General features: G+C 45.6%; 1 protein-coding gene across 1 annotated transcript in view; it reads left to right on the top strand.

Moving 5' to 3' along the window:
- The window catches only part of SERHL2 (serine hydrolase like 2), a 68,814-nt gene that overhangs the window by 17,307 nt on the left and 30,870 nt on the right, over nt 1-20,637 (top strand). Inside the window, exons 3-8 of the mRNA XM_068127279.2 lie at nt 8,594-8,707; nt 8,870-8,911; nt 12,078-12,097; nt 13,584-13,658; nt 16,930-17,036; nt 20,062-20,141. Of these exons, the coding sequence (XP_067983380.2) occupies nt 8,594-8,707; nt 8,870-8,911; nt 12,078-12,097; nt 13,584-13,658; nt 16,930-17,036; nt 20,062-20,141 (438 nt within the window). The remainder of the gene's footprint in view (nt 1-8,593; nt 8,708-8,869; nt 8,912-12,077; nt 12,098-13,583; nt 13,659-16,929; nt 17,037-20,061; nt 20,142-20,637) is intronic.

Raw genomic sequence — 20,637 nt, 5'->3', positions numbered from 1 at the left:
CGGCTCCTCGTCAGGGGCGGAGCCCGGTAACCCCCGCACCCAATGAGAAGTAACGGGCCGATTCCATCTGGGGCGGAGCTAACGAGCCGAGGGCGTGTCACTCCCCGCCGGATATACGCAGCGACTTACCGCATGTGAGATGAGATGCGCCCCGAGCTTGAAGAAGAGACAAGTCGCGACCTCCGAGCGCTGAGCGACCTCCCCGCATCTACTGGACCGGACCGGGTCGATTCTGTCCCTGAGCCAAGGTGCACCTTGAGCCATCGACTACCCGCTTTCCTTGCCATCAATCCCCGTGTGAGTCAGTTTTGTCCTGTTTATCTGTCGTCTGTCGGGGCTATTATAAGACCGTAATTAAGTGCCTACCTTACTATGCTGTCTCTCTCATCCCTGTAATCTGACCTTCCGCAATATTATAACCTCCTCCGGAGGTCTTGAGAACTGAACCCTTGGTGTCGTGTCATTTTAACCCAGCCGTTGTGGCCTTTTCCTCAATTGATTTAGCGTAGCGCGACTCGGCAACGTTCGAGTATAATCGGGTAAACGTGCAGACGCGGTCATACCAAACCGCTCGGTAAACCAACATCCACAACCGCGTCTGTAACAATTGGTGTCAGGAGTGTCGGATTCGGACCTGGGACTAAATTTATTAGGCCCAAATTTTGGAACACCAATTGTACCACTAGGGTAACAATTGGTGTTGGGAGGTAGAATTCGATCCGGAGCGCGTTTCCCGCGCTCGAAATTATAACGGCGAAATTTGATTGTGTTTTACAAAATATAAAAACCCGAATTTTGAAAGTCGCGCTATGGCAGACCAAGACGGCTGGGGTCCGGTAAAGGAGAGTGAGGTAGAATCGACCCAGGACCCCAGGGAAGAAGTGGGGAAAATGGTGGAGGAGAGTAAAGAAGGTGTGGTTGAGGGAGTATCAGACGCACAAAATGGCGCCTCGCACATGGCTACGGCGGCCGCACCCGCTGCACAAGTGGGAGGGATGGCCCAAATGCAGGCCCTCATGGAGCAATTTATGGCACAAATGAGGGCCTCTATGGAAGAGTCAATGTATAATTGGAAGAGGGATGCCATGTCAGACGAATCCGGGTGTGATCTAAAAAAATTGAGGGAGGAATCCAGGTGTGAAGTGGAAAAACGGATATCAGAGGCAAGGGAGCAGAGGGACAGAGACTGCAAGTTGGGCGAAAGGGTCCCAGGGGTGCACGAGGAGGTAACGCGAGTCGAAAAGCGCTGGTTGAGCGAAGCGGAGAAAAGCGCGGGTACAATGACGGGGGTAGAAATCGCGACACGGGGTTTGGAAAAGCCGGCGACCGATGAGGTAGAGGGTGTCTTATTAAAGCCAGCGGTCGTCGAGGTGAATAAAGAAAAAGCAGTGCTGGGAATTAAAATTGAAGAGATGACGGAGGTAGCCCGGGAATTGCAGGGAGAAATGGATTATGTACAAAGTCCCTGCTCAAATCATGATGATGTACTCGTTAATCCAAATGGAAGTTTGCAGGTTTTGGTGCAGGGAGGAAGAAGAACCCCGAAGGTGAGACGTGCTGTGTATTGTGCGGGGAGATTATGTAAGAGGATGTTTAGCGACAAAAGAATTTTCGCGCGCTTGGGATCGAGGAAGCAGCCGGGCGTTGGTGAAGGGTCCCGTGTGAGTGGAAATGGCACGCGTGGGAGGAAAAAGTGTGCGTCGGCGAATGGGTGTGTTTTTGTGAGGGTGAAAGGGGTAGCGTATGCTTGTAAGCATGCAAGTGAAGCGTCGACGGTAACCGGTTTAGCGGTTAGGGCGACGGATAGCCGATGCGAGCGCTCGGTGCGAGGGGGGGTGCTTTGTTGGGTGCGAGGCCCGGCGCGGGTCGATGCTGCGTCGCTTCTCTTCGAAGCGTCGTTGCCGATTCGGGCTTGCGGCTTGGCCCCGCCCCGCACGGTCGAGTCCGGGCCTTGGCGGGCGAGGCGACCGGTCCGGTTCAAGGGCGAGTGGGAGGAAGCGGAACGGTGCCCCCTCGTGGGGACGGGGTTCCGACCGGGGGAGATTGAGTTGAGCCATCGGGCCCGGGACCGCAAGGTGCCGCGCCGAGATGGTGCGTGGAGCCTCGGTCCAACCAAACCACCTCCCTTGAACCGAAAGCCGGACGGATTCAACCTGCAGGCAACCAAACCACCCGAATTCATTGCTCGGCTTTACGAACCGAGTTTAATGATGTCACGACGCACCGAGGCTAGGATATAGTAGACTGTAATGACGAGGATAGTGTTTTGGCTCCAAAATTAGAAAAAAACAAAATTTGATGATTGGCAAAGGATTGGCAGTAATGATTGGCAGATGATGGGCAGTGATTGGCAAATTTTTGATTTGTTGAAATTTGATGTGCAAAATTGGTAGTGAGCGATGGGCCCGGTGGGTAAGGGTGGCATCCCTGCCACCCTTCCCATGTGGGGGCAAAGGAGCACTAGATTATGGGGTGTATGGCAGTGAAAACTAGCCCGGGTGGGTTAGGATATTGATAGGGATCTAGCGAAGATGACATTAGGTAACGTTAAGGTTAGTTAGTGACTGATACCTGTAGTGGGGACGCAGGTAGATTAGTGTGGATTATAATGACGTGGGAGCGCAATAGTTTAAAGGGACGACTGGGAAGCGCAAGTTTCAGAAGGGAGTAGTTAGCTGAGATGATGCCGTGTGTGTGAGAATTGAACAGGTGTGATTGCACAGGTGTGCAACTGGACAGGTGTGCGGAGCAGTGGATGAGTAGTGAGTGTGGTGGATCAGCGCGAATGCGCTTGGGGAGAGAAGGGTGCAGGTGGCACCAGGTGTGAGAGCACAGGTGTGCAAGTGCAGGTGTGTGGAATACATGGAGTGAGAATGGTGGAAATTGTCGAGTGGAGTGGATGGTGCGAAGGTGTGAATGGGGGAAGAGTGGACCCCCATCACGGATACCCGGGGCGGGTAGTGTAAGTGTTAGGTAGAGGGTATAGGTAAATTGTGGTTGGATATTGGCATTTGTGGTGCGGTTGCAGAATGGTATTGCGGATGGGTGCATTAGTGTTGTGGAAATGGCTGGGCGTGTAGCCTGTTAGTGTGTGTAGTTGGTTGGGCACTCCACCACTGTGAGGATGTCGGCCAGGTGAGGCCGCAGGTGGGCTCTGGGAGCCGGTAGTTGTGAGTGGGTGCCTGAAGATCCCGGGTGTGGATCGGGCAGCCCAGTGCCAGAAAGGGCACCGAGTGGGGAGAGCGCCAGAGGGCCTTCCCCAGGTAGTTAGGTTAGGGTAAGGAGCAGGTAAGCTCGGAGGCAACTGCAGTGGTGGAGGTGTGCAGGTGGGTAGACCCGCTGGGAGAGGTACACGCCACAGCCCGGAAATTGTGCGAGGGCACCGGGAGATGAATCGGGGGAGTGAGACCCCAAATTGAAAAGCACCACAGTTGGCCAATGGGAATTGGTTTTTAGAACCCATAGTGTAAGAGGGCCAATGGTTTGGCCGGAGAAAGACCCCGGGTAATGTAAAGTTGTTAAAGTCATTTAGGAAATAGTTAGGATTGATGAACCTGTCGCACCATACGCAGCCACTTACCTGTGGTGATGATGATGACTCCACACCTGTGTTTTCTTTGTTTTGTGTTGCAGGAAGTAAGGATTGCTGTTGGATTTGTGAGACGCATCACGACGTGGATGAGACATTGGGGTGATTCCATCTCTCCCTCCCTAGGAGGGACTGATGATGAATTGGTGATAGCAAATTATGATGTTGAGTTGGAGATGGCAAATTTTGATGAGAGTTGAAAATGGCAAATTTGATTGGTTAGGAGGGGGAGAAGACGAATTTGGTTTATGGGAGGAACGGGGAAGACAGTAGGGACGTTTGTTGATTTGTAAAATAGATGTTTATGGGTAGTGTTGTGTTTTGTGGATACAGTAAGGGGTAAGGGAGGGGCCATGTAGGTTACCTGGTGGGGGGGGGGGGGGCGTACGGTAGGAACGTACCTGTCTCACCTGGTTCCCATGTGCCCCCAGTGTGCATCATCTTATATTGCGTGCACTTTTGCGCCCTTACCACCTTACTCACTTGTCTGCTTCTTTTGTCTCCCACCTCCGAGGATCTGGCTTTGGGGCAGAGAGAGAGGAGAGAGAGGTGCTGGCTACGCAGTTGTGGGCCTGCACTTTCGCTGCTTGCTGCCTGGATCGATACACCATATGGACCGCAATGTTTGTGGCCGCCCACCATGGACCGCAGTTCTGTTGCGGCCAAGCACCACCCATTGATGGACCTCTGGGTCAACGTGGCACCTATGCCAAACAGGTGAACCACTAATAGTTGGCCCCCTGACGGCCACAATAAAGAAATGGACGCGGTTGGCGCCTTTCTTTATTTTTGAAAGAAGTACGAAGGCCAAGTGCACCACATGAAGGCAAGACCAGCGGCAGAACATCGGCCGGCTGCGACACCACCGGTGATTTATAAACACTTTATTGGTGCACCGGATGGTGCTGACTACATGATGGGGTGGTGCTTTTGGTGCTGGGAAGGGGTGCTCTGCACATTATTAAAGGCCGTAAGGCCACAGAGCACTCGTGGGTTGGTGTATCGATGCTGGCATGCGTGCTCTCTCTATGCATAACATCTGCATGTGTTCCTCCAAAAACAGGTCCTGGATCGTAGTGTAAATATCAGCGTAGTCTTGTAAATAATGCTCCCTACCGGCTGTATGTTTAGTTTGCGAATTCTTTCCGTGATTCGGTTATCCTGTGGGTGTGTTTCTGTGAGGAGAAGGGTGCAACGTCGCAGGGGGACATATTTACTCATTTGTGAAGATCTGTAAAACTGTCGCACTCAGGGTAGAGTTAATAGTAGAGGGAACTACATCTGAGTGCCACACTAAAATAGGTAAAAATTTATCGGGTCGGGACGCCCTGAGGGTAGAGAAGGGTGCAATGTTGCGGATATGGCATTTGGCCTCCATATCCGCTTGTAAATATTCCCCTATTTCCCCAACACTCCCCAACTATCCCCAATCCCCCATTCCCTAGTCCCATTGCCTGTAAATAACACTCTGTAGAACCGACCTTCCCCTTTTTCCCCCATTAAATGTCGTGCCCAGGTCCACCGCATCTCACGTAGACAACTTTCGGACATCTTGCTAGTTATTCTTAGTCTATGTCAGTTAAGGACTCGTTTCCATTAATTCTGACTCTTCGTTGCACCAGAATGTGATCGTATGGCACCAGTAGTGAGTTTAGGACCTCCCCATACCTCCTCCCATCTTCCCCATGCAACAACAACAACAACAACAACTACAACAACAACAACAACAACTACAACTACAACAACAACTACCACAACAGCGCGCGGGGAGTGTGCGTCCTCACTCCGGCTCGGTTAGCCGCCATTACCCATGTGCGCCGACGGGGTTACCACGAAGGGGCTGCCTGTCGGCTCCTCGTCAGGGGCGGAGCCCGGTAACCCCCGCACCCAATGAGAAGTAACGGGCCGATTCCATCTGGGGCGGAGCTAACGAGCCGAGGGCGTGTCACTCCCCGCCGGATATACGCAGCGACTTACCGGATGTGAGATGAGATGCGCCCCGAGCTTGAAGAAGAGACAAGTCGCGACCTCCGAGCGCTGAGCGACCTCCCCGCATCTACTGGACCGGACCGGGTCGATTCTGTCCCTGAGCCAAGGTGCACCTTGAGCCATCGACTACCCGCTTTCCTTGCCATCAATCCCCGTGTGAGTCAGTTTTGTCCTGTTTATCTGTCGTCTGTCGGGGCTATTATAAGACCGTAATTAAGTGCCTACCTTACTATGCTGTCTCTCTCATCCCTGTAATCTGACCTTCCGCAATATTATAACCTCCTCCGGAGGTCTTGAGAACTGAACCCTTGGTGTCGTGTCATTTTAACCCAGCCGTTGTGTCCTTTTCCTCAATTGATTTAGCGTAGCGCGACTCGGCAACGTTCGAGTATAATCGGGTAAACGTGCAGACGCGGTCATACCAAACCGCTCGGTAAACCAACATCCACAACCGCGTCTGTAACAAGCCAATTACCTCGACCAAAGCTATACCGTGAGCCTGTCCATCTGGGCTCTGGTTTTGTTCTTCCTCTACTTTCCTGTTGCTAGCATTGTACAGTTTCACCAGACATGCTGAATGGTATTTCGCTTCCTGTGCCACTAGGTCACCCGCACTAAGTTTGGCAATTAGCTTTTGATCCTGTAGCTTGAAAGCACAGTGATTGACACGTTGTGTAAGTTTTGACGTCATTGCTTTGTGCAGCAGACTACTTTCTGTGCCCATTATGTCACAGAAGAAACATGTATCACTACTTTGATCTTCACTAGCTTGTCGACGCATATAAGGACCATCTCCTTTCTGACTGGTGCATGGTTCCACCGGTTGTAGTCTTGTCAGCCTACTAGCAGAGTACTTCAAACGGCAGGAGTGATGCCATTTGGCACTATTGTTACGTGGTCCTCCCGGTAACTACCTGGTCTTGGTGACCCCCGGACCGTGGGAGGGACCCCGCCAGAAAGATATATGATTTATACGCTTTCGTAACGCAATCAATATGAAAGACACAACAATTCCAGTCAATAAGAAACCCCCACACCAAGGATCCGGATTAATGGATAATATATTCCCAATCAATCAACCACACTCAACAATCAATCAACAATATTACTCAGATGGCCATCTCATATATTTCCCCCCTTTCCCCACTCATGACCCCTCAATGGCCACTGTCCCTCACAATGTCTCTGGGCCCCTCCAGACCAAGGTGAAGGTCGACTTCTCCGCACACGGGCGGTTGAACGAACCCCTGGCTGACGTGCTCCAAACGTGCACGTCGCGTACCGGGAACAGCTGCTGCAGCGCACACCTCCTTGCAAAGCAAAGCGGGCAAAGCAAAGCGCGCGAGGCCCAAGGTGCGACCCGTACGCGTCCTTGTAGACGTTGAGGCGAACTGTGCCGGACGCTTGGTTCCGTGCACGAACCCACGGCAACTTGACGCGTAACCGGTAATTACCCCGCGCAGGTAACTCCTCTCGCCAGACGGGCTTTCAAACGCAGCGTTCCCCACGCTGCTCAATATCGACACCGCTCGCGTCGGAGCTGGGCGAGGAAGAAGAAGATCGCCGCTTCTCCCGGACCTCGTGTCTTTTTCTTCTTCCGGTTCACTATTCCGTTTCCGGTCTCCTGTTATCCAGAGCCTCTCTAACCCTTTAACCACAACAACCTTTAATAGAATAAACATTAATAAGCAATGACATGAATAGTAACTCCTCTAAATCCGGGATCCGTAACACTATGTTTGGACAACGTATTTGCAATGCCATCGCCCTCATCAAGCTGTGATATATCGATAGCCACCGCTAGCTTGCCCAAGTCATGAAAACATTTCAAATTGTCAGCCAATGTGTCATAACCAGCTCCCACATCTGTTCGTTTTGATAGTGTAGGACACTGAAGTGGTGCAGTCGAACGTTCTTGACATAGCACACATATTGTCCAATCAATAGGTCCTGGTGTGTTTCGAGGTGAGGACAGCTTCTCATGTTCAATGAGCTTACACTTTTTCCGTGTCGACATTGTGGGAGCTCCGAAGGTTCAGACTTAACACCTGGATGGCATCATTGGCGCCATACATGTAGACCTGACAGAAAAGAGAAAAGAATTGTTTCTGAATACAGTTAATAGTCATATTAGAAAGTAAGCATTCACCTTTCCGACTGTTGTCATCGTGAATATTCCAAATTGTAATCCGGTCAATTGTTCGTCGATTGTTGACAATTTCGACATAAACATGCCCTTTATGCTGAAATATATGCATTTTATGAAAGAATTAATGCTGTAATTGGATTCCTTGTGTCTGAAAACATACAAAATGATGTTTTATTCATGTCTGTAGCTTGAATATTAAAGAAAATATCGGGTTTAATAGAAATTCACGGCTCGGCTGGTGGCCATCTTGGATTTTGGCCAAATATGGCCACCAGGGGGATTTTTTTCTTGGCACTATATCTGAAATCGATTATTATGTATTCAAGATGAACTGTACGAAATTTGGTGCTTTTACCACAATCTGAACAATTGTACTGATATTTGGCACTTAGCTGCCCCGCTATTGCGGCAACTTGGATAATTTAAAGTTTCCTGGTAAAAGTTGTAGTTTCAATCACGTGTCTGGCAATTCCAGTGTTTATTAATTATAACCAACGCCGATTCCTGTGTTTATTGTTGTTTGCATTAAATTAATTATATATGTTTAAGTCGGTGCAGGTGGAGATACTTTGTTTTCCCGTGTTTGCCATTGGGGTAGCGAGACAAAAAAAAAGCGAAACCGTGGGAAAGTCTGTGCGTTCTAATAATTTCTCCTCAACCATTCGAAGCCGTCGTGGCTCAGGTGAAAGTGGCTGGAGCGCAACACCAGGTCACGTGACAGTAATAATAAAACACTACTTCAACCACTGGATATGAGATAATTTTTATACAGGTGTCGAGGCAGAAATGCCTCATGGAAGAGCGGAAATGACTCAACTCAAGCTAATCAGCATTTTGAATTATTTTTTTTTCCTTCTCTTTACTAGAATTCCACTATGTGGCTTTGGATCTACCAGGCCATGGGCATTCATCACATCGTCCCCCAGGAGTTATGATGCACTTCTCAGACTACCTGTTGGACATACAGCGTCTTGTCAGCGGCAAGCACCACCTCATGAGTCATCAAAGCCATTTCCATGCTTACATCAATACCTGCCTGGAATTCCGCGTTAAAATGATCCATGTTAAAGGTGGAGCACATGCTCGGTGCTATAAGTTTGAAACGACTTGCTCTCAAAGTTTTATTTTACTTTGTTTTGCAGCTCTGAAATTTGAGAAGTTTTCTATACTCGGCCACAGCATGGGTAGGGCTGCCATCATGGTGCACTACAATGTACACTTTTACACCTCTTTACCTCCGCCACCAAAGGTGGATGGAGGTTATGTTTTCACCCCTGTCTGTCTGTCTGTTTGTTTGTCTGTCTGTCCATTTGTGAACAAAATATCTCAAAACGTTGTGGACGGATTTGGACGAAACTTGGTGGACCGGTTGGGTGGCTGACAAGGACGATTCGATTCGATTTTGGTGAAGATCTGAATATGGATTCGGATATGAGAATTATTTAATTTTTAAGTGATTCTTCACCATTGGGAGATATGGCCAAAAACGATACGTAGCAGGATATCTCAAAAAGTTGTGGACGGATTCGGACGAAACTTGGTGGACCGGTTGGGTGTCTGACAAGGACGATTCGATTCGATTCGATTCGATTTTGGTGAAGATCTGAATATGGATTCGGATATGAGAATTATTTAATTTTTAAGTGATTCTTCACCATTGGGAGATATGGCCAAAAACGATACGTAGCAGGATATCTCAAAAGATTGTGGACGGATTCGGCCGAAACTTGGTGGACCGGTTGAGTGTCTGACAAGGACGATTCGATTCGATTCGATTCGATTTTGGTGAAGATCTGAATATGGATTCGGATATGAGAATTATTTAATTTTTAAGTGATTCTTCACCATTGGGAGATAGGGCCAAAAACGATACGTATCAGGATATCTCAAAAGATTGTGGACGGATTCGGACGAAACTTGGTGGACCGGTTGGATGTCTGACAAGGGCGATTCGATTCGATTTTGGTGAAGATCTGAATATGGATTCGGATATGAGAATTATTTAATTTTTAAGTGATTCTTCACCATTGGGAGATAGGGCCAAAAACGATACGTATCAGGATATCTCAAAAGATTGTGGACGGATTCGGACGAAACTTGGTGGACAGGTTGGATGTCTGACAATGGCGATTCGATTCGATTTTGGTGAAGATCTGATTATGGATTCGGATATGAGAATTATTTAATTTCTTAAGTGATTCTTCACCATTGGAAGATCGGGCCAAAAACGATACATAGCAAGATATCTCAAAAAGCTATGGATGGATTTTGGTTTTACTTGTTACTTCTTCCACGCCTTTGCGTTTCCTTCGTGGCTCAGTGGCAAACCCCTCGTCTCATCGTGTTCATACGGTGCTTAATTTTCCCTCCACCTCGTCTCACACTCCCATCTCTCTCTCCCTCTTGTTTCCTGTTTGTTGTGTCCACCTATAGTGCTGCTGTCAGTATGGTGCCATCTTACCTTCTGTCTCCTTGCCCTTCCATGAGCCTTGATTTTGTATTCTAGTAAACAAACCAAAAGTATTTTGTCAGTTATCCTACAGAGCGGACGCCATACAGATTTATGTCATGAAGGTTATTGTGGATCTATAATAATGACACAAATATGTGAACTATTGGGGTTTTCCATTTTTGGTCTTCGAAACACGTGTGACATTTCTCGGTCACTTGGTCCAAAGTGGAAGGTTCAAACCCCGGTCGGGTCATACCAAAGACTTTAAAATGGTACGTGCTGCTTCCTTGCTTGATGGTCGGCATTTAAAAGGTTAGAGTACGGACAAACAACCACAGGTTTGCAATATTAGTGCAGGCTTCTGATGGGACTAATGGCCGCCTCCCGCGTTGACGTTCCTTGTAAGGGAAGTCGTATTATTATTGTGGTTATGCTGCTAACAACGTTGTTGGTGACCCACATTCCCCGTTCCCCTTGTCCTGTGACCAAGCTGTTTATGCCTCTGCTGATAAAGTCTCCGGAGGCATTATGGTTTCTGGTTGTCCGTCCGTCCATGATAGGTTTTTGTTACCGCGATAACCTAAGAAACAGCTGAAGGGATTGAAGTCAAACTTGATACACAAATGTATAATGATGCAAAGATGAACCGATTCGATTTGGAAATCCAAAGGTCAAAGGTCATGTTCGGTAAAAAAAAAATCTGTTGCCGTGCTAATTTGCGAGCCAGTGATGGATTAATTGACCAAACTTGGTAGAAATATATACTGCGATGCAAACATGAACCGATTAGATTTTGGGGTCAAGAGGTCAAAGGTCAGAGGTCATGTTAGATGAAAATTCTGCAACCGTGCTAACCTGTGATTGGATTTTGACCAAACTTGATACAATTGTGTGCCTTGGAAGAATGCCACGATTAGCTATCTTAACCTTAACCTTAATACACCTTAACAGGGATTTCGTCCAAGGCTGAAAACCCCACTTGGGGATGGGAGCAAATTAAGTCGCTACAACCACCATCATGTGACTTTTATTCTTCCTGTCAAGTTTGGTTGGGATTGGATAAGTAAAGACAAAATGTATCGAGGTCAAAAAGAGACGGACAGACACCAAATTGCTTATTTTAATATGATTTTCTCGTTTTTTTGTTTGTGTTGCATGTTGTCGTTAATGGTTACGGATATGTAAATATCACAGTGCGTACCCACCCACGGGGCATGTGCCAGGCTGCGGAGTGCCGGGCGGACAGCGCGAGGGTCGTTTGCGAGTCGCACGCCGACGCCTTGTGATAGAACCCTGCGTGGGTTGGCCGAGCTTGCGTTCCCCTTTGATCCAATGGCTCAGGATGCTCGGAACATGTGTTAATGTCTATATACTATTTGTATTGTCCACTGTCTACTGTTGTCCTTGTAATTCACATGAAAGTACATTACGTGTATTAATGTATTTTGTGCTGTAAGTGATGGATTTGTAAACTCTACTCTGAGCCTTTCTGATTCTGATATACCATACTCTCTACTCTCTACAGAGTGTTGGTCGTGTCGAAGCAGTTTCTTCGCAGGGGTTATACTGGGTGCTGTGCCATTGCCTTCCCAGGGCCTGATATATTTTTAAATATTTGCATAGTATGTTCGTGCCTAGTCTTTCTTTAATTTGGTGTGTGTGTGTGTGTGTGTGTGTGTGTGTGTGTGTGTGTGTGTGTGTGTGTGTGTGTGTGTGTGTGTGTGTGTGTGTGTGTGTGTGTGTGTGTGTGTGTGTGTGTGTGTGTGTGTGTGTGTGTGTGTGTGTGTGTGTGTGTGTGTGTGTGTGTGTGTGTGTGTGTGTGTGTGTGTGTGTGTGTGTGTGTGTGTGTGTGTGTGTGTGGGGTGTGTGTCTTTTTTTTTTTTTTCCTATACCCACAGGGGGAAACATTGGTGGCCTGGTGAGAAACCTCCATGATTACAAACCCCATTGCAAATGCCTACCAGAAATCGTATCTCCTGATTAATTTTCATCGAGCACAAATCTTGACGTTCATTAAACTGATATTCCTTTCAAAAGGAAATCTGCCGCAGGATATATTGTCACACGCGTCCAGACAGCAGTTTGCAACAACCCAACAGTGAACCTCTTTTGATTGAAACCTCTGCTGGGCTCCCTGTGTTTCTCCACCTGTCCTTCTCAGCGTATACCTCAACGACCAACTTCCGCAATCCCATATCTCTCAAACTCTAACTATATAACTAACTATCATCTCCTTTAAACGGTCTCATGCACCACCTACAGTTGCCTTCAAAACCCACAGCCAAATCGGCATGTTGATTCGAGCAACGGTGAATTTAAACCAGCCGTAGGAAGACGAGATGCAAATACATGTTCAAACATTACCACCTCCCTCAGGTAGGCTATCGGTGAAGTTTGATGGAACAAGACCGATAGTCGTAGAGCAGCGGAGCTGCGCTTATTTGATACTTTAGTTGAAGAGGACAGTATGACCTTGTTGGGGATACCATTTAGCAAATAATGTAAGTGTTAAAATTTTGACTTTAGGCATTGACAGCCGGTTCATGAATGACTTGTGGGGGTGGGGGGAGGGGGGAGGGGGTGGAAACGGCGAATGGCAAACGATGGACCAATACATTTCACATTCCCGTGCCACCTTCAGTCGAACGTCAGGCATTGACAGGAGGTTCTCTATATTTTCATTCCAAACAGCATAATTCATCATTCCAATCACAAATTTATACTATTGTATTAATGTATCAAAATATAATGATAAATCACGTTTGTATTGAGATATTATCAAACCAGTGAACCATCATCTGTTCACTTCCGGATACGGGAGCAAGATCCGTGTCGATCGCATTTCAAAATCATAATTGTATTGAGGAATTTCTGAAACCTCCTACCTGCCTTACGACACCTGCTGGGAACCCAAAACATTCCACAGAAGGTTATTATATTTCCTTTTAGTAAAATATGCAACTGTAATGGTTACTAAAGACGTCCCCCCTGTCACATGACCAGATCCTCAGCTCTGATTGGTGTACGTTTGTGGGGACATACGGACAGACAAACGCTGATCTAGACAACATTGCCCTACGGGGTACACCGTAAAAATTGAGGATATGTTAATAACGAACTGCAAAATAAGTACCACCAGCTAGCCATCGAACACTTACCCTGCACTACACAGCGTCTTCAAGCTTCCCTCATCATCATCTCATCTTTGCTGTATTGCATGTATTTTGGCCTCTCATGGGTTATGATTTTATCACAGCGTTTCTGTACCATCCGTTTTCACGTTTCACTTCCCACACATTTTATCCACCTAATCATAGCAATACTAATTATTTCCATCCAAACACACTTCCACCACCCTCTCATGAAAGTCAATGGAGATTACCCCCATTTTTGTCTTCCTGCAGTTCAGCTCTACGTTTCCAGAGAAGGTTGACAAGCTGGTCCTCCTGGATAGCCTTGGCTTCTTCCCCAAGTCTGAAGTATGTAGGCCTACATTGCTGAAAATGACTAACCACATGATTTGGGAGTTTGGCTGATGTGTTGTGAATTCGATTAGATTGTTTCATTTATTGTCCTAAGTGTGTGCATGTAGGCCTCAAGCTTTTTAATATTAAATACTACTGTTACAGTCGCGGGATTCTAACCGCACCAAGGAACTGCCAGGTGGGTACGGGACTGAACCGCCAGGCAGGAAGGGGACGAGAGGTCACCACATCCACCAGGAATTTGTGTGGGAGCCGATGGTTTAAGAACCACATGCTGTTGCTCGCTTTGAAATGGCGCCTTTTGCGCTCGATTCCAATCGACCCATCTAACAAATTTAAATACCCAATAGACCCATCTAACGAATTTAATTACCCAATTGACCCATCTAACGAATTGAATTACCCAATCGACCCATCTAACGAATTTAATTACCCAATTGACCCATCTAACGAATTTATTTACCCAATTGACCCATCTAACGAATTTATTTACCCAATTGACCCATCTAACGAATTTATTTACCCAATTGACCCATCTAACGAATTTAATTACCCAATTGACCCATCTAACGAATTTAATTCCCCAATCGACCCATCCAAAGAATTTATTTACCCAATCGACCCATCTAATGAATTTAATTACCCAATTGACCCATCTAACGAATTTAATTCCCCAATCGACCCATCCAACGAATTTATTTACCCAATTGACCCATCTAATGAATTTAATTACCCAATTGACCCATCTAACGAATTTAATTCCCCAATCGACCCATCCAACGAATTTATTTACCCAATTGACCCATCTAATGAATTTCATTACCTAATTGACCCATCTAACGAATTTAATTACCCAATCGACCCATCCAACGAATTTATTTACCCAATCGACCCATCTAATGAATTTAATTACCCAATTGACCCATCTAACAAATTTAATTACCCAATTGACCCATCTAACGAATCTAATTCCCCAATCGACCCATCCAACGAATTTATTTACCCAATCGACCCATCTAATGAATTTAATTACCCAATTGACCCATCTAACGAATCTAATTCCCCAATCGACCCATCCAACGAATCTAATTCCCCAATCGACCCATCCAACGAATTTAATTACCCAATTTACCCATCTAATGAATTTCATTACCCAATTGACCCATCTAACGAATTTAATTATCCAATTGACCCATCTAACGAATTTAATTATCCAATTGACCCATCTAACGAATTGAATTACCCAATCGACCCATCTAACGAATTTAATTACCCAATCGACCCATCTAACGAATTTAATTACCCAATCGACCCATCTAACGAATTTAATTACCCAATCGACCCATCTAACGAATTGAATTACCCAATCGACCCATCTAACGAATTTAATTACCCAATCGACCCATCTAACGAATTTAATTACCCAATCGACCCATCTAACGAATTGAATTACCCAATCGACCCATCTAACGAATTTAATTACCCAATCGACCCATCTAACGAATTTAATTACCCAATCGACCCATCTAACGAATTTAATTACCCAATCGACCCATCTAACGAATTTAATTACCCAATCGACCCATCTAACGAATTTAATTACCCAATCGACCCATCTAACGAATTTAATTACCCAATCGACCCATCTAACGAATTTAATTACCCAATCGACCCATCTAACGAATTTAATTACCCAATCGACCCATCTAACGAATTTAATTACCCAATCGACCCATCTAACGAATTTAATTACCCAATCGACCCATCTAACGAATTTAATTACCCAATCGACCCATCTAACGAATTTAATTACCCAATCGACCCATCTAACGAATTTAATTACCCAATCGACCCATCTAACGAATTTAATTACCCAATCGACCCATCTAACGAATTTAATTACCCAATCGACCCATCTAACGAATTTAATTACCCAATCGACCCATCTAACGAATTTAATTACCCAATCGACCCATCTAACGAATTTAATTACCCAATCGACCCATCTAACGAATTTAATTACCCAATCGACCCATCTAACGAATTTGATTACCCAATCGACCCATCTAACGAATTTGATTACCCAATCGACCCATCTAACGAATTTGATTACCCAATCGACCCATCTAACGAATTTAATTACCCAATCGACCCATCTAACGAATTTAATTACCCAATTGACCCATCTAACGAATTTAATTACCCAATCGACCCATCTAACGAATTTAATTACCCAATTGACCCATCCAACGAATTTAATTACCCAATCGACCCATCTAACGAATTTAATTACCCAATTGACCCATCCAACGAATTCAATTACCCAATCGACCCATCTAACGAATTTAATTACCCAATCGACCCATCTAACGAATTTAATTACCCAATCGACCCATCTAACGAATTTAATTACCCAATCGACCCATCTAACGAATTTAATTACCCAATCGACCCATCTAACGAATTAATTACCCAATCGACCCATCTAACGAATTTAATTACCCAATCGACCCATCTAACGAATTTCATTACCCAATCGACCCATCTAACGAATTTAATTACCCAATCGACCCATCTAACGAATTTAATTACCCAATCGACCCATCTAACGAATTTAATTACCCAATCGACCCATCTAACGAATTTAATTACCCAATCGACCCATATAACTAATTTAATTACCCAATCGACCCATCTAACGAATTTAATTACCCAATCGACCCATATAACTAATTTAATTACCCAATTGACCCATCTAACTAATTTAATTACCCAATTAACTAAATTTGCTGCGGATTCCCCGATCCCCCAGTGACCACAGACGGGATTCTCATTAACAAAGGAATTATTAACAGGAGAAACAGAGTGGGGGTAGAAGAGAAGAGAACATGGCCACAAACGGCGAAGCAACTCAACGCTAAGAAATGAATGTTAAAAACAATTACCCCAAATGCGCCTTCAGAATCTAAATGAAACTTTGGTGGACGTGAAAGATCCTGCAGGGTCTTCCACAAAAGTGGGAGAGTTATCACCGACAACCTGAACAAATTCAAAATTCCTGCCTCCATCAATGAAATGGCAGGCTTGGCCAGCTGATTCTTGAAAACCATGGGGCAAAAATGTAAAATGTTCCATTACTGACCTCTGAAGAAGGTGGGAATAATTGAGGACATTAAATAAATTTTCATATTTATATTAAGTAATCAATACTATAAGACTAAGCATTCCTATCAAGTTGCATGACATGATTTGCTTATCTTTGCAGGAACAACAGCTAAGTACATTGCGCTCTGCTGTTACGGACTTCTTTTCATATGAGCAGCAAATTGCAAAAGCCCCAAAGGTGTACAGTAAAGATGGTGCATTACAGAGGTGAGCACAAGACAAGAATGTATTTTGTATTTTCTTATGATGTTTTCCTTTGATTGATTAGAATGGTAAATTATGTAATTATTGTTGTTGTCGGCCTTTTTTTAATTTTTATATATATATATTTGTATACAGAATTGAGGCTCGTGTAAGAGCTAACACATTGAACATTAAAACATGCACAGACACATAAAACATGCAATGTAGGGAGCAGGAGACAAGGCGAGGGGGGGGGGGGAGGGGGGGAGGGGGAAGCACACAAGCACAACAACAGAAGAGAACAGGGACATCGGTAGATCTGTGGAAGGGGAGGGCTGGGGGAGGAGGGAGTGGTACACGGTATAAAGCAAATGAACACTACTAGGAATTTCACTACAAGGTATTTCAGGAAAGAAGTTTGGGATTGAAAGAGGCAAATATGGGGTGTTTTAACGGGGGTAGAAAAGATCAAGGTTTTGGATGGGGTAATATGGTGGATATAAGATGAGGTAATATGGAAGATAAGAGATGGTGGTGAACAGCTGTTTTAAAGACCTGGAGGGAGGAGTGGGATTGAAGAGTGTGTGTGTGGGAGTTTGTTCCAGAGGCGGGAGTAAAGAGGAATGAAAGAGTGAAGGTGAGCAGAGAGTCTTGATTTTGGCAGTTTCACCAGATGAGGTTTGCAGGCAGATCTTGTTCGTCCTGCAGGAATATTCGGGGGACAGAGAGCAGGGGGAGCAAGGCCGGAAAGGAGTCGGTAGAAGACAGAAAGACAACCAACCTGCCTGCGATGAGACAGAGTAAGGCCCTCAGAATCAGCTTCATCGTGGGAGATTTTTGGAGAGATCGTGGAGAGAACCAGTGCATGCATGATTTTTCTTGGAGTGGGGGGGGGGGGGGGGGAGGTGGGGTGGTTGGAGGTACAGGAAGGGGTGGGAGGAGGGACTTTTGCTCGTTAAGAATATATATATATAATTATATATATATATATATTCAGATGAGCTTCACAAGGAGATTGGTAAATATGAGGCTGGACACTTGGTGTGGATGGAGGGAGAGGAAATGGCAAAGAGTGTTTAGGTTGAGGGAGCAAGGTAGGAGGAAAAGAGGTAGCTCGAGGTTGAGATGGGAAGATTGTGTGAGGAGAGATATCAATAAGGTGGGGGTGGTTAGAGAGTGGAGAGAGGCACCTGAGCACAGGTGGAAGTGGAGGAGTATTGTGCTCGAGGCATGGTGGGAGGTTGGTGCCGTTGGACCTCACACCATATATAGACTTGGCATTTAATATGGAATATATATTTTTTCTTGACTTGGGTTTACTTTCTGAACTCAGTATATCAATCTGGTGAGTTTCTTTTACCCTTCGGTGATGTCTTTGTTGAAAGAACCATGTCACTGTCTTTCGCAGCAAGAAGTCAATAACAGGATTATATCACAGGTGGCGTGACAAAATGTAAGGACAGGTACATTTGACGATTGGCTTCACAATCAGGTATATAAGGGTTGTTGCGTTCTGTATTAGTGGAAAACAACTGCTGCACGTCTACAAAAGTTATTGCCGCTTCCTCTGGGGATGGTCCGTCAACTTGACAATGCTGTTTGTCATGGAGTGGTGGCTTTACGAAATTCTGGCATGAAACAGCGTGCTAATGCTCGGCAGTATGGCATCACTCAAGGTCAGGTGTCAAAGATCCTGAAACGAAATGCTCAGAGGGGTGTCCCTACTACAATACCGAGGCCAGGACGTCCACGCAGAACCACAAGGAGAGATGATCGCCAGCTGCACCGGTTAGTCTGCAATGGCCGTACCAAGTCAGCTAATCGGCTTAGGGCTGAGTGGCAGCAACTGACAAATGTGCCTGTATCCAGAAGGCTAGTCAACCAACGACTGGTTCAAGCAGGCTATCGTGCCAGGCGTCCCCTGAGAATGCCACGCCTGACCAGACAACACAGCCAGCGCCGATTGCAGTGGGCCAGAGAGCACCGTCAATGGCAGCCAGGACACTGGAATCACGTGACCTTCAGTGACGAGTCTAGATTTCTGGTCTATCGTCAAGGTGGCCGTGTCCGAGTGCGCAGACAAGTGCATGAAGCCCACAACGAAGATTGTATAGTGCCAAGAGTCCAAGCTGGAGGTGGTGGGGTGACCGTTTGGGCTGCTTTTCATGCAGGGGGCAAAACTGACCTGGTTGGTCTGAATGGAAACCTGAACCAGTTCAAGTACAGGGTCATTCTGGAAGAAACATTGCTTCCATTTGCTCGTGCAGCCTTTTGAGGAAACTTTGTCTTCCAAGATGACAATGCACGGCCTCATCATGCTCGCATGATCCAACACTTTCTTGCTGACCATGGTGTAGAGCATATGGAGTGGCCTGCCATGTCCCCGGATATGAATCCGATAGAGAACTTGTGGGCAGAATTAACGCGTCAAATCGACAACTTGGACCAGCAGCCTGCCTCTGTGCGTGAATTGCAGCAGGCGATTGTAACTGCATGGTAAGCGATTCCGGTCCAAACCTTGGCAAATCTCGTGAACAGCATGCCTCGATGTGTACGTGCTCTCCTGAATGCTCGTGGGGGTTACACGAGGGTACTGAACTGTAATTTTACTGTCCGTAATCCCAGTCATAATTTAGCTTTTGTTTTTGTTGAAATTTTTTTTGGCTAATGTGCAAAATAAAGAGATACTTCTGGAAAACGTACAGAAGTTTAACACAGTACTGTCCATGAATTGAGTTCGATATCAGTTTACATCACTTTCAAGGATCAATTTATTTGCTTCGAAATGTCAAATGTGGTTTTTGTTTCTTTTAAAGGTCACATTAACAAAATCTAGAATAATTTCAACATAATTCCAATGAACTTTTGGTTCTAGGTCATCTTGAAAAGTAAGTTCACCCCCACAAAAAAAATATTCCATATTAAATGCCAAGTCTGTATAAAGGGAAGAGAAGGAGAAGATGATTCACCTGTCTGTCAAGGTAAAAACATACTACATTACTGTACAAATTATGAACTTGTATGCTGTGGACCATCGTCTGCCCCACAGGCTGCTTACTGCAAACCAACAACTCACAGAGGAGAGTGCTAAGCTCCTATTGGAGAGAGGAGCCAGGAAAACACCTGAAGGTTAGACCTATTTTAAGTAATCTTTGGTATGTACCACACTGCACACGACAGGATAGAGCCTTGTGACAGATTGAACAAGAATAAAAAGACATAAGATGTCATAGCTCCCGTGGTTTTCGTAATTTTGCTGTACGGCGTTAAAGGCCGTCAGTTGACCATCTTTGGTCGGATTACAAAACAAGATCTTCTACATATGTATGCTCTCATGTATTGTCTTTTTGCCAAGTTTGAATAAAATCGGTCCATGCATGTCGAGAAATGGTTGGGGACACGTTCAAGTAACAAAATGGCTGCCAGTCGGCCATCTTGGATGTGATCTGGAAAAAAAATGATGTGCGTATGTAAGCCATCATGCATTTTCTGCGTGCCAGGTTTGAACAAGATCGGTAAATGCATATCCAAGAAATGGTTGACGTGGTCAATATCGGGTTTTTTACAACAAAAAATGGCAGCCAGTCTACCAGTCGGCCATCTTTGATCAGATCGCAAAATAATG

This window comes from Myxine glutinosa, chromosome 10 (genome assembly GCF_964187855.1).
Source record: "Myxine glutinosa chromosome 10, kmMyxGlut1.1, whole genome shotgun sequence".
NCBI lineage: Eukaryota > Metazoa > Chordata > Myxini > Myxiniformes > Myxinidae > Myxine > Myxine glutinosa.
Note: the sequence above shows the minus strand (reverse complement) of the source record. Positions and strands in the feature narration are given on the sequence as shown.